The sequence below is a fragment of the Pistacia vera genome, unplaced genomic scaffold (assembly GCF_008641045.1).
Source record: "Pistacia vera cultivar Batoury unplaced genomic scaffold, PisVer_v2 Contig686, whole genome shotgun sequence".
Taxonomy (NCBI): domain Eukaryota; kingdom Viridiplantae; phylum Streptophyta; class Magnoliopsida; order Sapindales; family Anacardiaceae; genus Pistacia; species Pistacia vera.
The window spans coordinates 57,521-74,643 of NW_022196541.1; the positions used below are offsets into that span (position 1 = coordinate 57,521).

Sequence of the window (17,123 nt, forward strand, 5' to 3'; positions counted from 1 at the left end):
CACACTTCATCACAAACTCCCCCGTCAGCCCTTGATTCCCAAGCAAACAGAAGTCCCCTAGTTTTTAAGGTTTGAGGATCGAACCTTGGAAACTAAGTCATGCCGCGATTGGAGGTTCTGGTAATTTCGACCTGAAGGAAGAGCTCGGGCGGGCCTGTGCGAACACGACCCCGCACAATCTTTGCCTAAACACCTGACAATCTCATCCTAGCGACCTGGATCACGGACGTTCCTTACGTGCCTTGGGTTGGAATTCAATGAGCCTGTTTCCGTGCTGTCAGGCACTCTGCACGTGTTAAAGCGTCTGGCAGGCGCATTAAATGCGTTGTGTGCTGACCCAGCGTTGTTTTGACAGCATTAATTGCACGACACATTTGAAACGATGACCCTCCCACACATTAAATGCGGTGGGGCGCATTATGCAGAGAGAGAGAAGGCTGTCGTTTCGATTCCGAGGGGTGGTACCGTCGGTTCGTAGTCCAATAAAAGCCCAATTTTTCAGATGATGCCACCAGAATCCCTTCTACCTCGACGCGAAAAATCTTTGCAAACCGGAAGCTCTTCTTTTCTGATTGGCATCTTTTCGACACCCAAACAAGATCCTCCTCGTCACCCGCCTCAGAAGGTAAGGTCCTTTTCCTTCTTCCTCTTTTTTTTTTTTTTTTTTTTTTTTTTTTTTTTTTTTTGTGTTTGGTTGGTGGGCAATGGCATGGGTCTCCTGGTGTTTCATCAAGACGCACCTGTCGTCGGATTCGAGCCGTGGATGGCGGCTCAAGTTACTATTAGGGTTTAAGGAATTTGTCCATGCCGCCGCGTGGGACAACATGCATGGCTAAAATGACCTGTCTGTCATTGTTGCAACTCTGGAATGGAACCGTCAACGTCCAGACCCGAGGAAGGAGCCAGTTCGTCTTCGCGGACGTTCCCGCGGACGCACCCTTGATGTCTTCTCCGTTCTCACCTGAGAAGAGTTCGATAGGATAAAAAAGACAGTTCGCGTCCGTGCAGAGGTGTTCCTTGACAACACCCGTCGTCGCGGCATCCTTCCGATGGCCTAGCTACGATCTCCGAAGAGATCTTCAAGGGTGGAGGGATGATTCCCTTCCATCCTTTCATTAGGTCGGTCCTGGATCACTTCGGGATCGCACCGATGCGTTGACCCCAAACGGGTATGTCATCGCCGTCGCATGTACATCCCGTGCCGCAAGAGTGGCTTGGGCGAGCTAACGCGGTGGAGCTCGGCATCGCCTATTATCTTAAAAGAGTAAGGACAAGGATTCCTATTACTTGTCCTGACGACCTATCTCGCCGAGGGATACATAGCTATCCCAGCAACGCGGGGGCCTACGAGACGAAGTTCTTCTTTTTTTGCTATGACGGCTACTGCCACTTTTAGAAACCAAGTAGGTTCTTCTTCGCTAGTTCATTGTCTGTTCGCTTGCTTTTATTAAACGACCTGCCTTCTTTTGTAGTTAAAGACGCCCACCAAGACCTGCTCGCCCCTCGGACAGGCTCGTGTCTTTTGGAGTCCTTCCTAAGAAGTCGGGACACGAGAAGCTCGTGACGACCGCGAACTTGCGGAAGTACAGTTTCATTAGTAACAACGGCTTTGGAGCCCCCAGAAGGTAAGTTACACTGATTCCCTTCTGGTCCAGAATAACTTGTCTAGTTACTAATGTACTTGCATGCAGCGACCATGCCTCCGAAAGAGTCCGAGCAGCCTCGGCGAGCACCGTTCTCCTTCCTCGATCGAGAGAGAAAGGGCGACCGAAGTTGCTCGCCCCATGACGGTACAATCAGTGTGAACAGCTGTGCCTTCCCACCCCCGCCTGAGCAAGAGACGACCAGGACAGAACAGGTCGCCCAGCCACCACCTGCTCGCCCGGGGCAGAAGGCTCCGGCCCAGAGGTCAAAGAAAGGAAGCAGATTCAGTCGACAAATCAGAGACCGAATCTGAGGAAGAGCCCTTAAGGTTGCGACAGCCTCAAGAGGAGGTCGGGCAAGGAACCGCGGATGGCATTTGCTGCCGACAAAGAAGGACGCACCAGTCTAGACTCGTTGGGGAGCCTGCCCAAATACCTGCAACCGATAGTCTATTCTCTACTCGGTGTGGGCTATCGGAGTCTATGATGAGTTCGCCGATACGGGCGATGACCTGATACCACGTCGTTCCACATCTAAGCAAGGTAAACGAACTGCTCTTAAAGTTTTGTCCCCGTTTTCATTCAATTCACTTCTTGCTCACAGGCTTTGCTGTCGTGAGAATGTCCATGGAGAAGACTCGGCTGGGGGCCGCTAAGGGGGCAAGTGTTCTAAAGGAGGAGGTCCGAAGCTCAAATAGAGCCTGGAGACCGTCAAGCAGAAAGAACGCAAGCATTCAAAGCGACGAACAGGTACTTGAACCAAAAGGATGCCGCTTGCGGACAGTGGACTTCCAAAAGGCAGAGCTTGAACGACGTCAGGAGGAAGTAAATGACTTCAGAGGACAACCGCTAGGCTTTCTAAGGAGTCGAGAAAAGGACCAGAGCTCCAATGACCTCCATATGGGCTCAGCGAGCTAACAAGAAAGGGAGCTTCCGAAGGGAAAGACTAGCTCTCGAGGCCGAACTCCGGGAGTCGGAAAAATTGCTTCACTGACTGAGAAATGCGGATCCAGTCAGAGAGAGATCGGGATAGGCCGCCGACTGGGCAATCGGTCCATTTATACCCTGCGACCAAAGAACCCAGATCTGGATATTTTCGACCTCCCAGAAGGGTACAGACAGAGACCTTGCAGTTTTGGCAAGAAGATATCAAGCAGAGCGGCCACCCGAAGATCCGACCAGGCAAAGGTTCGGGTCTTGCTTCGAAGGATCCCCCCGACCAGCCATAGTGCAATGAGTCCGACTCCATTGGAATAGGGTCTTAATTTTTGTTGTAAATAAATGAAAATACATTTTGCCTTCAATTGTTGTTCGCTTTATCATACATTTGCAGTTTACAATTCAGTTTTACATAGCAATATTACATGCGATTGTCACAAGCGAACAGAATACATGCGATTGTTTCCACGAACAAATAATACTTTACATCAAAGAGGGAACTAACAAAATCAAAAACTATTTGAGAGCTGAGTTCGGGATTACTGATAGTAGGGCCGGAGGTGCTCGGAATTCCAGCTCGGGTACTTTGGAACCGTTCAACCTTTTGAGATAGCAAGTCCCCGGTCTGATCACCTTGTGACCCGGTACGGACCTTCCCAGTTGGTCCTAGTACCCCCGCATTGCTCCTTGGTTCCAAGGAGAACTTCTTTTAGCACAAGGTCTCCGATCTGGAAGTCTCTTCGCTTGACCTTGAATCGAAGAACCTCTTCGCACGTTGTTGGTAGGCTGCTATCCTTAGCGAAGCCTTGCTGCGGTCTCTTCAACAAGATCCAGACTTGCCCTCATATGCTTCATTTTCAACTTCGTCATACAAGTCTCCTCCGAAAGAACCAGTTCCCACCTCTACAGGAATCATTGCTTCGCAGCCATAGGCTAGCGAAAAAGGGGTTTCTGAGGTGGAGGTTCTTGGAGTTGTCCTGTACGCCCATAAGACTTCGGGGAGATCATCAGCCCAATTTCCTTTGGCTGCCCCAAGTTTGCCTTTAGAGTGTGCTTGATGGTCTTGTTGACAGCTTCAACTTGGCCATTTGCTGCGGTCGGGCGACTGAGAGAATTTTTATGGATGCCTAGCTCGTCGCAGAACTGCTTGAACTCCTCGTTATCGAATTGCTTTCCATTATCCGAGATGAGGGTGTGGGGAATTCCATAGCGGCACACTATGTTCTTGAAAACGAAGTCTTTAGCTTCTGGTCGTGATCGCGGCCACAGTTCGGCTTCCACCCATTTCGTGAAATAATCTACCACGACCCCGGCATACTTGACCCCTCCTTTTCCGACTGGCATGGGACCGATAAGGTCGATCCCCCATACTGGAAATGTCCGGGGGCTAGACATCGTTATCAGCTCGTGCGAGGGGCTTGTGGAATGTTCGCGAACCGCTGGCACTTGTCACATTCTTGACAAAATTGTGCATATCTTCTTGGATCCGGGGCCAATAAATCCCTGACGAACAACCTTGTTCGCAAGGATCGAGCAGCTGTGTGATTATCGCAGATCCCTTCGTGAATTTCCCTCATGCCGTAGTCTGTTTCTTCACTGGTTATCACTGAGAGAGAGGGCACCGAATCCTCTCCTGTACAGCTGGTCCCCGATGAGAGTGTACGAGTAGATCTTGCTCGCAACCCTTGCCTTAACCTTGTCGTCTGGCAAGGTCCCATCCTTGAGGTACTGAAAATGGGAGTCATCCAGGATCCGGTGTGAGTCACATTTACACCTGTTCGGTTGAGCTAATAGTTGGAGCATCCACGAAACAAACAGGAATGTTGTCGGACCTCTGAATCCAAGATGAGGCTATCTTTGCTAGGGCATCTACTATAGATTTGCTATCTCTGGGGATCTGATGATTTCAAAGTTTTTAAACCCCCAAAGCGGTCTTAGCTTCTTTCAGGTAGCGAACATGTTCTCCTCCTTGGCTTGGTATTCCCCTAAAATTTGGTTGATGACCAGCATGGAGTCGTTGTAAATGCTGATCGCGATTGCCCACATTTCTTTGGCAATGTCGCAACCCGCAGGCAGGGCTTCATACTCTGCCTCATTGTTGGTCGTCTTAACCCCGAACCGGAGAATACCATGAATTCGAGCCCCCTCGGAGCTTATAAGGAGAAGACCCCACAGCTCTTTTCCTGTTCGATGACCCGGACGTAGAGGTTCCAGGTCGACGGTTCTGAATCACTTTCCTGCATGACTTCGCTAGGCTGTTGCTCGCTTGGGAGATAGGAAAACTCTGAGATAAGTCTGCAACAGTTTGCCCTTTAATGGTCGCGACCTGGGCTTGTACTTCAGGTCAAACTGGCTTAATTCCTGGCCTATTTGACAGTTTACCTGAGGCTTCTAGTTTCTGGGGACCTGCCTAGGGGTATTAGTCATTCATGGATCGTATGGGCGTGAAGTAAGGTCGCAGCTTTTTGGAGGCGATCGCGCAAGCAAGGCTAGTCGCTCCATTTCCGGATACCGCATCTCGGCATCCGACAGACCTTGCTTGCATAGTACACTGCCACTGCGCCTTTTCCTCTTCCCTTACTAGAGCTGCACTGACCGCGAACTGAGAGACGGACAGGTAATGAGCAGGATTTCCTATGGAAGAGGCTTAGAGAGGAGAGATGGCTTCCCTAGGTGTTCTTTATACTCTGGAACCCTATTCGCATTCGGGAGTCCATTCGAATTTCTTATTGGCCTTTAGAACATTGAAAAATGGCAAGCACGGTCGGTTAGCCTTGATATGAAGCGACTAAGTGCCGCTATTCGCCATTTAACTCTGACCTGTTTCTTGCTAGTCGGGCTCTCCATATCGAGCAGAGCGTGGATCTTCTCGGGGTTTTTCTATGCCCCGCTGATTAACCATATACCCCAGGAACTTCCTGACGATACCCCAACGAACACTTGAGAGGGTTCACTTCATTCGGTACAGTCGGAGCATGTCAAACTCTCAGCGAGATTGCATGTGTTCTGAGGCGACCTAGGATTTGACCAGCATGTCATCCATATAGACCTCCATTGTCTTTTCGATCTGGTCGGAGAACATTCGGTTAACCAACCTCTGATAGGTCCACGCCCGCATTCTTGAGGCCGAAGGGCATAACTTTGTAACAGTATACCCCCGGTCCGTAATGAAGAACGTATGCTCCTCGTCTGGCCCATCATCGGATTTGATTGTACCCGAGTATGCATCCTGAAGCTTAGTAGCTCGTGCCCTGAGGTGGCATCAACGAGCTGGTCGATTCTCAGCAGAGGAAGCTTTCTTTCGGGCAGCCTTGTTGAGGTCGCTGAAGTCAACGTAGGTCCGCCACTTGCCGTTTGGCTTCTTACCAAACCGGGTTGGCAACCTAGGTCGGGTAGAGTGCCTCTCGGATGGACCCATTTCGGAGGAGGTTTTTCACTTCTTTTTAGTGCAACGTACCTCCTGAATCCATTGCTCTTATTTTCTGGCGAACCGGTTTTGGCCTCACTATTGACTTTAATGCATGGAAATAATGTCCGGCGTTATCCCGACCATGTCTGCATGCACCAGGCAAACACGTCAATGTTTCCCTTAAGAAGCTTATCAGTTCGGAAGCCAGCTGAGGGTTGAGACAGCTTCCAATCCTTAACACTCGGCTCGGCTCTTTTGGATCAACCGAAATTTCGGACAGATCCTCAACCGGGCCGCTAGGAGGGATTTCCTAGACTTGCGGATCTATGTTATCCTCCGCTGGGCCAGGCTGTGGCTTGATCCAGTTGATCGCCATAGCTTGGCGAGCACACATCTCGAAATGCCCTTTCCCTTGCCTGCCATCTACACTGCTTTTACGTAATTCGCGAGATGCGCTTTGCGACCACTCACTTCCCCTATCTCCGTGGGAGTGGGGAACTTCATCTTGAGGTGATATTGGAAGTGACTGCCTTGAAGCTTCTCAACAGAGGTCGCCCCAAGATTCCATTAAGGCCGATGGGCAATCCACAACCAAAAATTCGGTAACCCTAGTCACCTCCTGGATCGTCCTTTGGGATCGGTATTCCCCTGTAAAACCATAAAGAGGTATCGAGGCGGGCTTCAGGTCGGCCTCGTCTAGGTTCATTCTATCGAAGCGGTCTTGAACAGGATGTTCATAGCTCTTTGTTGTCCACAAGCATTCTGCAGACATTATGGCACCCTATCGGGCGGTGATCACCAGGCGTCCTCGTGAGGATGGTGCAAGCGAGTTGCTTCCTTTTCGCAGAAGGTGATCGACTCCTCCTTTCGAGCCTTTGCGGTCGCTGCGAAGTGTTCATTACCCTGATCGGACGTGATATGCTTCACAAGCGTACCTTTCCTGCGCACCTCGCGTGTTTCCCGCGAGGTGCGGGCCTCCAAAGATTATGTTAACACCTACTGTACCGCTTGATCACGACGCTTTTTCTTTTGCTCCCCTTGGCTCTCTTTTGGAGAGTCATCATATACTCCTTGAAGTGCCCTTTTTTGATGAGCTCTTCGATTGCCTGCTTTAGGGCTCAGCATTCATCAGTGTGATGCCCGTATCCCGATGGAAACGTCAGTATTTTTGTTGTTTCTGGCCGTACAGGGGTTTTCATGGTTTCCGGCTCACCAACAGTTGGCCTCCTCGGATTTGTCAAGGATTGAGATATGGACATGTTCAACGGTGGTATGAGCTCTGTCCCGGTCGCGACGAGAACAGGAGCATAGGACTTTTTGTGTTCGTAGCGGGGTTTCTTCCCTTTTCGCTGATCATCAATGTCTCCTTTGCGATCAGCTCTCCTATTTTCCTCCCCACCAGACATACTGCTTGAAGTGCCGTGATCGTGACGGCAGAGTGCCGCCAATAATTCTCTATTCGGGATATTTTCTGCGAGATTGTAAAATCTGGTGAGGGAAACATCGTCATCAGCCTGCATTTCTTTTCACAGGTCAGTTTGCGGGCGAACTCCAACTATTATAATGTTCGATGGACTCTTCAGGGCATGAGCCACCTTGTTGAGTTCCCTGTGGAAACGGTCGATGTAAGATTGCAGGGATTCGTCTCTTTCTTGCCTTATGTTGCTGAGGTCGTCAAAGGCATCGAAAACTTCTGATTTGCTTGGAAATGCCTGAACGTCGTGCTCCATCTGAGGCCACGAACTGATCGATCTCCTAGAGCGACCTTAACCACCGCTGGCATGAGAGTCAGCGTCACGACCAAACAACGACATTTTACAAGGTCTGAAACCTGGTGGAGCTCCATCAGTCGTTGAACTCATACAAATGATCCTGCGGGTCATGGTTCCCATCAAATGGTCGCATGTCGGGCATTCTAAACCCCGGTGGGAGTGAGGCAGCTACATTTCGGGAAGAAGGGATGCGGGAGACCTGGGCCTGTTCGTTTTGCTGCTCCCTTAACCTGTCCGAGCTCGCTGTAGCTCCTCAATTTGTGGTAACGGAGCCAATTGGGGGTTGCTTTCACGCATACGAGTCCGGCCTCGCGATTACGGTTCAGGAAAGTTCGGAGTCGGACTCCTCTTCGCCTCGGCTGGCATTTCCCCGCACTCGACACACGCTGACTAGAGCGTGTGAGGCGATGGATGCACGGGGCATTTTCACGACCCTCACGGTGGTACGAACCGCCCCGCAAGGTGTGGGGACCACCCGCATGATGCGATCGGGATCGTTCTGCTGGCGATGACAGGAATCGTCGCCCCGACACTTTTGCTTGGGTTCCCCTGCACGTGGCATGGGACAGCTCGGGATTCATTTTTTCGTCGGTCTCAGCTTTGTCGGCACCCTGCTCGGGGAAAGGTTTGTGTTCACTGGTCCTTGGGAGCCCGTAGGCTTACTTTTTGCCACTTGCTTACCCTTACGTCTACGCGCTGCAGTGCTCGCGGCATGGGCTATTTCCCTTTGCCGCGCTTTCGCGCGACGTGCAGCGTTTTTGGCGGTTGCACCGCCCCAGCTGTTGTAGATGAATCCTTGGTCCAAACGGTCCAGCCTCTGGTTGACCGTCTGAAGTATTGTTGAACCTCTCCAGTAGCGTCTGATGGCGGGGTCAACGCTGCGAAGCTGCCGGGATATCCATCGCACCATTTTGTGAAACTGGAAGTATCCTGGAAGGATATCCCCCTGGTTAGGGGAACTCCCTCGACGCGCTGGTTGGCTTGGTCAGGTTTAGATTGGCGGGCCATTTGTTGTTGTAGGACCAGTAGTTAAGATTCTCCTGATGAAGGATAACACTAAATCAGGCCCTCCTTCTAGCGCCAAACTGTTGATGCGTGATTCTAACACCAACTAATCGACATGTGCGCACGTTGATTGGTCAAGAGACACACGTGATTATGGACAGAAAATGTGAAATAATGTGATAGAGCTTTTTAAGTGGTTCGGATGCTAAGGTAGCAAGTCTTACTTCCACTGATTTGTATTAGTATATGGGTCAGGTCCGCCAGCGGATTGATTTACAAATGTTTGGAAAGTAAATACAAAGTTTGCAAGAGAGAGAGAGAGTTCAAGTGTAAAATGGCCGAATCCCCTTAATGAAGGGGTCTTCCTCTTTTTATAACGAGATGAATGCATGTAATCATCATTAAATCCATGGGTTGGTGTGAATGTTAGGACATAATCCGGCTTTACGTCCCATTGCCCACTTTCCAAGCTGATTTCACGCGATTTGGAGCAGGGAAATGGACACGTGGGAGCTCCATAGCGTTTGGCAGACCTGACGTGCGCTTACCGTTCTGACGGGAGCAGGTCACACTTCATCACGAACTCCCCACGTCAGCCCTTGATTTCCCAGGCATAACAAATATAGAATTGTCTTGATTTATAAAAGGATTAAAAAAAAAGAAAAAGAAATCAATGCATCAATACGATTATTATTATTTTTTTTTTGGTATTTACTTATCTTATCATACACCCTCACGACAACCTTAAAGTTGGTATATATGTACATATCATATATACATGGATTTATAATATTATTAATGTGATATTACATACTATGGTGTCGTACCTCTAATTTTTTTTAAATATTATATAATTTATTAAAGGTCCCATAAATGATCTCCATTGTCTTTCTTAATAAAAGTCTTGGTCTCTAAGTCAAGAGAGAGACACCATATCCAACCCTAATTCAAAAAAATAAAAGACAAATTTTTATTTTTATTTTTAAATAAAAAAGTAATAATAAAGTAGCTTGAACTTGCTTTTCAATCTTTATCTCATATTGGGAAATATTACTTCTGGTCACTAAAAGTGAAGTCTCCAAAGCTCAACCACTTCCATCTTTAATTTCCTTTCTTCTCGATTCACTCTCACTCACCCTTTTCTCACAGCAGAAATGGCCATGGCTTCAAAAATCTTAACTCGAATTCTCTCAACTTTCCTCTTCATTCTTCTCAATTTTCTTCCTTTCACCATGCAGGATGAGCCCTGCCCCTATCCATGCTACCCTCCGCCCACCGGCGGCTCCGGCTCCACCACCCCCACCACCGTCTCCACGCCACCGCCTCCGGCCACTCTCCCGCCGCCCTCTACGTCAACCTCTTACCCTCCTCCTCAAGTGTACAACTATCCTACACCACCTGGGAATTTACCTAATTACCCTTCACCACCTTTTGGCAACAATAATGGAAACCCTCCGCCTGACCCTATTTTGCCCTACTTTCCTTATTACTACAGAAAGCCTCCGCATCAAACGGACGATGGATCATCGGCGGCTGCGAGTCTTGGAAGATCATCATCACCACTCAACTTTTTTTCGTTTTTGTTTTTGTTTTTGTTTTTGTTGCTGCCGCTTGTTTAAGATAGTGAAAGTAGTTATTGTTATGTAATTTATATGTTTTTATGTAGGAATTTTGATGTGTCGCCATTAAAGAGAGCTTGGTTTGCAATTTAGTTGCAGAAAATTTGAAGGGTTTTGTATAAATTTGTTTAATGGTGAAGAAGAAGAAGAAGGTTCAAGGATGATTCATGGTGGCCCAAAGCTAAGCCAAAAAGACTTTGACTCTTTAGTTTGTTTGGTAATGTAGTTTGAGATTATGATTATAATTTGTATTTAATATTTATTTTTATTTATATTATTATTTTTGTTTTTATTAAGATAAATGTAACCACTTTGAATTGATTGCATCACTTTTTTGGATTAACATGAATGGAGGTTAAACTATGAGCTCACAAGAGAACCTTCATGATTCGAAATTTCCAAAGGGTTTCTTTTTTTCTCCCCATAAATTTTTTTATTTTTTATTCTTTATTTTTAAAGGTAATTTGAAAAAATAAAATAAAATAGGTTGAAATTAAGGTAGTTCCAGTACCATAATTAAACCAGTTAAATTTACATTTAAGAGTTGGTGGGAAAATATCTTGTCAAATAAAGGATTTGGCTCCTTCATGAAAGAGGTAGAATTTTTTTTTTTTTTTTCTAATTTAGTGACATGTTTTATTTGCCTCATAAAAAGACTTACCAACCAAAGAATTAAAATAAAAAAATAATACAAAAAAATTATTCAATTGCTCAGCACAAGGGCATGGAAATGTTTTTTACATGAAACTTGTTACTTTTATAGTTGTATTAAGGGCGAACCAAAAGAGTTGCAAATAGTACAATTCATAGTCTTAGGTTTGATTCTCCTGTTGGTACAAAGATAATATATTTGCTTATGATTTATTTCAGAGGCCAAGATGGTGAGTTACTATGAAATAACTCATCTTGAGAATTAGGCGAAGTGTACATAAACTAGCCTGACATATGAATTATTAAAAAAATGTTCTTCAAGTATAACTTTTCTATATTATGTATCATTTTCAAGAAATAATTCTTGAGCTTTCAAATGGTAAATTTTTTTTATTTTTAGAGTATTCATAAGGAAGGACATCTGTTACCAAAACATTTAGCTTTAAAATGGATAATAATTAATAATTCAATTCACGATAATAATTAATAATTCAGGTCACTTTTGAGCACATTTTCAGGTTAAAGATTCATTAAAATTTGTGTAATTGACTTCAAACTTATATAAACAAACAAAAAGTTAATCTTCATATTATTACCCAATTGATGTCTGCCATTTGAAGGACAAATTATCAACTCAGAATCAATTAAATTATCTAATTTATACTAATCATAAACTTAATCCAAGACTAACAATAGACAGTCAATACTACAAGTTCCCATGAACCTTTAGTTTTTGGAAATTGTAATTTATCCCCTTATGGTTTCAGATATAGCTCACAACCCCCTACCACTCTTAGACCAGGGCTAAAACAATAATTCTACAAGCATTCTAATAACATATTTTAAGACAAATTAAAGTGATATATGTTATTACATAAAGAGTGACTCAATAAATTACAACTTCTATTGATGAATAATGTTTCATATATTTGGTGGGAAGGAGAAATTTCAATCACAAATGCCACCCTTATTCTCTATTCAGCTACATGTTACATTACATTTTGCATACATAAAATACCTGAAAGAAACAAAGTTACAAGCATGAAATGCAACCCTCAAATGATTTTTCATCAATGTGATGCTCAAACAAACATGCAATATATTGAATCTCACCGGAAAAGCTTTGCACTTGCGATTACTTTTGTTTCATAATCATTGGATTTCCCTGACATTGTGATGGTAACTTTCGCTCGAAGTAGAATGCGAATGTGTGAAGCGTAGGCTTGCGTTGCTCAAGAAGCTACTCCAACTGCTAGACTACCTATTCCAGAACTGCTGCCGAGGCCAATGCCTTTCATACTCTTCCTCATCATCTCATTGCTATTTCTTCGAGCTCCCACTTTTGGTTTCACCTCGCTTCTGTCGTCTTTTGTTGCCTTACTGGTCTCTGATACTCGATATTTCTGCAAACTTGGACTCCTCTCTTTCTCTCGCAGTTTCCTCTCTGTGTTGCCGTTTTTCATTCTGGCTTCATGATGAATGCTGCTGTGGCTTCTGGGTGCTGAAGAGACCTCAGAGAGATCAGTTGTAGAGGACTTGGATACTTCAGAGGATTCAGGTTTATCAGCAGTGTTTACAGACTCAGTCATGGTGAGGCCTCTGTCTTTTCTGGCCTTTGAAAGCATTGGTGATCTTGCAGTACTTTTGGTTCCTGGACTTGTTGACTTATGTCGTATTGTAGCTGGTGTCTAAAATAAAATAAACATAGGGCTTTAATATGAACAAGTTAAAAACAAAAGAGAAATCTTATTGCACAGATCATTATGAAAATATGAACGTTCATGCGACTAAGAGCACGCTAATGTTTTAATCATGTCCTGTGGAATACACAGCATAGTGGTATAACTTCAAGCCAAATTCAATCATGAGCACCAGTGCCCATGTACCCATTTAAGTGACTTCATGAAAATGCTGGAGTGAAGTGAACTTCCCCAGTGAGATAGAATCGAGTTCCTGATTATTTGTCCTGGAAATAATTCAGTATAACTAAGCAAGAAACATGAATAGTGTACCTTGTTTCCATCAGATCCCGCGATGCAGTGGCTTGATAGAAAGAAGGCATTGGTGTAGCTTTAAAATTAAGGGTTTTCGGAATTGTCTAATCTCAGCCTGTCTCTTTTCCTGAAATAACAATAATTCAGCCACACCGATTTTAAAATAATTTTTTTTAAACAAAAAAGAAAACCCTCTTTTGCTTAAGACCATTAAATTTCATCATCTGAAATATACAGAACCAATTCATCTGAAATAATTTATTTATTTAATTCGCTAAAGTAAATCCTAATCATTGAATGATCCAAATACCTGTGTTTTTGCTTGCATCTGATTCATTTCAGCCTCCTTAGCATGCATTTTTTCCTCCAACTTCATGTAGAACTGAAATTGCTAAATTACAAGACACTTAAAATTAAATCTACAAATGAAAATTAAATCTACAAAAAGTCTGATTTGCAATAAAATCAGCCTTGCTTGCCTCTTTCCTTCTTTCTGCCCGTTCATCACTTTTGAAACTGAAAGCTGCAGAACTTGGCCTCATTACCAGCTTACTTGAATCGGCAGCAGTCTGCTTAAGCCTGCATAGCAGTTAACCCACATCAGAATTTTGACAGTTAATACATTGACATTATAAGAAATATAGCAGTTATGTTGATAACAGACCTATTTGGCGTTTGGTGACCTCTAGGATCAATCTTCTTCGATGCAGAAGGTTGGGATTCAGCTACTTTCTTGGCTCTCATCTGATCTTTTTCACTGCTAAGACAAAAAAGAAAAGAATCCAATAAGTCTCCTTTGCGGAACATACGGGTTTGCTATCTGCATAAAAACACTGATTACCTCTTATTCTCAACCTTTGATTTTGTAGCTGAACTTTCAGAGTCCTTTGCCACAAAAAAAAAAAAGAAAAAGAAAAAGAAAAAGAAAAAAAAGAACGAAGATATTACCAAATTATATATTTGAATAGCAATTAACTGCAAATTTGAAGGAAAGGAAAAAAATAACAAAAAGGCAGTGTCTCATGTAGGACACTGCCTTGTGTTGTGATGTGTTAGGATTTTAACAATTTTGTTTCTAACATTATCTAGAAATATGATATTTTGTGCCATATTCCAAAAGCCAACCTGTGTCTTTGGAGATCTCTGTGATGAACGTCTAACGGGAGTGGATGTTTGTAATGACTGCTTTTCCGCTTTCATTCTCCCTGGACACTCTTTTTCGATTCTGCTCTGGCTCTTTGCAGCAGTTTTTGAAGTCTTGAGAGAAATCGGTTTTTGGACATGGCTCTGAGAGTTCAGTTGAGGCTTAATAGACTTATTTTCCACAGCAATCCTCAACTGTAAGCAGGAAAACAAGTGAACATAGAGAAACATACCATAAGACGATTATATTTTGGATAGTGTAATTTATTGTCTAGAAACTGGCTTTTAACATATTTCTTTATGCGGAAGCTACAAACATGCATCATGATCAAAGAGTACTCATGAGTAAATAGAAACCCATACCTTTGGAGAAAGATTTTTCCTATTTTCCAAACTAGATTTACCAACTCTCCTAGAGGTTGCACTCTTGGGGGATAAGCTGATGGCTTCAGAAGATTCATTTACATCAACTGCATCATTATTGCAGTTCTTTTGTAGTTCTATCTCTGCTTCATCATTACTTGGAAGTGACTTGTCACAGACAATTCCAGTATGACATGTTTCCACAGTGTTAACATCTTCAGGGGCAGTGTTGACCAAACCATCAGCATTGGCCAAAGCAGCTTTCATTGGAGATTCAGCTGGCAAAACTGAAGGATCTTCTCTTTCACATTCCATTACATCAAGCTCTCCATGATATTCTGAACGTTCAGGGCTCTCATCAAAGTGAGTGAATTTGCTAGTTTCATTTCCAAAATAATATTGGCTCCTTTCATTTCCATCATCAAATTCCTGTCTCCAATATGCAGTCTCGGAGACATTCTCATCAAAGTGATAGTTGTGGCTCTCTTCATTTCCATTAAGATCTTCTGCGTAGTGCACATCCACATTCTCAAAGGCAATCCCGTCAAATTGATCACAACGACTACCTTCAGTTACATTTTCATATCCATCTCTACAACCCTCATTCTCAAAGACATCATTTTCACCAGTTTCGTCTTCATTGGCATTTTGGCACTCGGATGAACCCTGAAGCAGAAGAGCCTTCCGCTTGAAGTGAGCTTCAAAATAAGCTTTCTTTTCAATGACTGAACCCGGTTTAGAGCATTTCTCAACCTCTTCAAGATACCTATTGTGTGAAAAAGAAGATCTCCTTTCCCAAGATAAGGGTTCGTTTTCAAATCTTCCAAACGATATAGAACCAGAGTGCAAGGAATCTGTCTGCCCAGTTCATAGGGAAGGGTTAAGTGAATAACTGGACAACTAATAAGCTGGAGGCAAAAGATAACATGCGCGTGCATTATAAGTATAACAGTCCAAATCCAAAGATGATATGCAAGTTTTTAATTGCGATTATAATCAAGAACTCAATCTCGTATGATTAGAAATATATCAGCTATTTCAATTAAATTAGAAAAGACCACCTCATTGATTCTTCTCTCCTTGTGTTCCCTTTCTCATTTTAAATGCTGTACCTATAATGCTAGTGTAACTGTGTTTTAAGCACACGGTAACTCATTAATACTATTCAAAGTTATTTTTCAGCATTATCGATACTAAAGATGAAGACTCAACTGGCGAAATGATTATTGGTCTTAAATAATTACAGAAAATGATCTAGATGTTTAAGATTGAAAACCACCAAGAAAAGCAAGGTTTACTTCAACAGTGATGAATGAAAGAACAGGTTAAACGGAGCTAAATAAAGATTGTGAACTCATCAGTGTATATGTCAAATAATGAATAGATCAATCACGAAACAAATCTCATCAACAGCCGAATCCCAAAAGCACTCAAAGAAAGTATACATATCAGAACAAATAAATGAAAAAATCTACCCACAATAAGGATAAGCAACAAAAACTTCAAGACAATTTCACTGTTGAAAATTATAACTCACTGTTCTTCTCCCCTGTCTCTTTTGGTCAAACAATTATTGTAGATTCCAAAAAGAAACTAGATCTCTTTTTATTGCCAATACATCCAAAAAGAGCATAAAGATCATTCATCATTATAAAACATGATCTCAATTCTCAAACTATTCATTATGCAGAAATAAAGGCAAACCCACGAAGAAAATGCACACAAAATGAACATAAACACAAACATAAAAAGCAAACTCAGATCCTGAAGCAAATTAAACAAGTACCTGAAAACTAAGGCTGAAAGGCTCTTCAATCTCACCAGCCATTCCAACTCTCTCAAATTCAATCAACAAGCATCAACCATTCTCAACTCAAATCACCTGCTCCCACAAGAACCATTATCGAAACACAAAAAGAGACAAACTTTAATCTCAAGAAATGAATGCCCCACAATGCAAGTCATAACAAAACAACATAAAAAGCAGAGTGTTTTGAAGCTTGTAACGTAAATGTAATTAAAGAATCTTAAGCAAACGTGTTAAGAGTTAAAAACCCAAAAAAACAAAAAAACAAAAAAGACCACTTTCTAGAGGCTTAGATCTCACTCACTTCACTTAAAGATCAAATTTTGCTTTCTGGGTTTGGCTCGTTAAATGAAATGCTTTAAGGGTAAGAAGTTTTGGGATCAGTTATTGCTTCATTTCATGTGCGGGTTGATGTCTTTTTGTCTTGTTCAAGTCAGACACTCTTAAGTACTCAACAGTGTTTGTGCTTGTGTAAATTCTGGTTTAATTAAGAGCCGTTTGATGGGAAAATTACGGGGTTTTGAGGGCATTAAACGGCTGAGATTGAAGATCAGAGAAGAGAGGAGTTAGTAGTTGAAACTGAGTAGTTTGTGTTTATGTTTATCTCAGACAGCTTGAGAGTACTGTTGACTTTCCAGCTAACGATGTTTCCGTATCGAAGGGATTGTCTGTGGGGGTTTTTTTTCTGGTGTATCTCTTCTTATTCTTCTAATTTTGTGTCCCCATTTGGAGTAAATTCTTGTATATTTTTTTTATATTACCACCAATATTATAATAT

General features: G+C 43.3%; 2 protein-coding genes across 2 annotated transcripts; one reads left to right on the top strand and one right to left on the bottom strand.

The window, feature by feature from the left end:
- The first annotated feature begins 9,863 nt into the window (after positions 1 to 9,863).
- On the top strand, positions 9,864 to 10,549 carry LOC116113611 (extensin-like). Its single transcript, XM_031399763.1, has one exon. It carries the CDS (start codon positions 9,923 to 9,925, stop codon positions 10,385 to 10,387), a length of 465 nt encoding a protein of 154 aa, XP_031255623.1. The 5' UTR covers positions 9,864 to 9,922; the 3' UTR covers positions 10,388 to 10,549.
- Positions 10,550 to 11,903: 1,354 nt separating this feature from the next.
- LOC116113616 (protein WVD2-like 7) lies at positions 11,904 to 16,914 on the bottom strand. The gene is given in 12 exon segments (XM_031399769.1): positions 11,904 to 12,726; positions 13,051 to 13,070; positions 13,073 to 13,123; positions 13,126 to 13,159; positions 13,343 to 13,414; positions 13,512 to 13,611; positions 13,697 to 13,792; positions 13,874 to 13,917; positions 14,158 to 14,370; positions 14,539 to 15,396; positions 16,325 to 16,420; positions 16,650 to 16,914. Coding segments are annotated over 11 exon segments (1,986 nt in total). The 5' UTR covers positions 16,367 to 16,420; positions 16,650 to 16,914; the 3' UTR covers positions 11,904 to 12,270.
- Between the last annotated feature and the right edge of the window lie 209 nt (positions 16,915 to 17,123).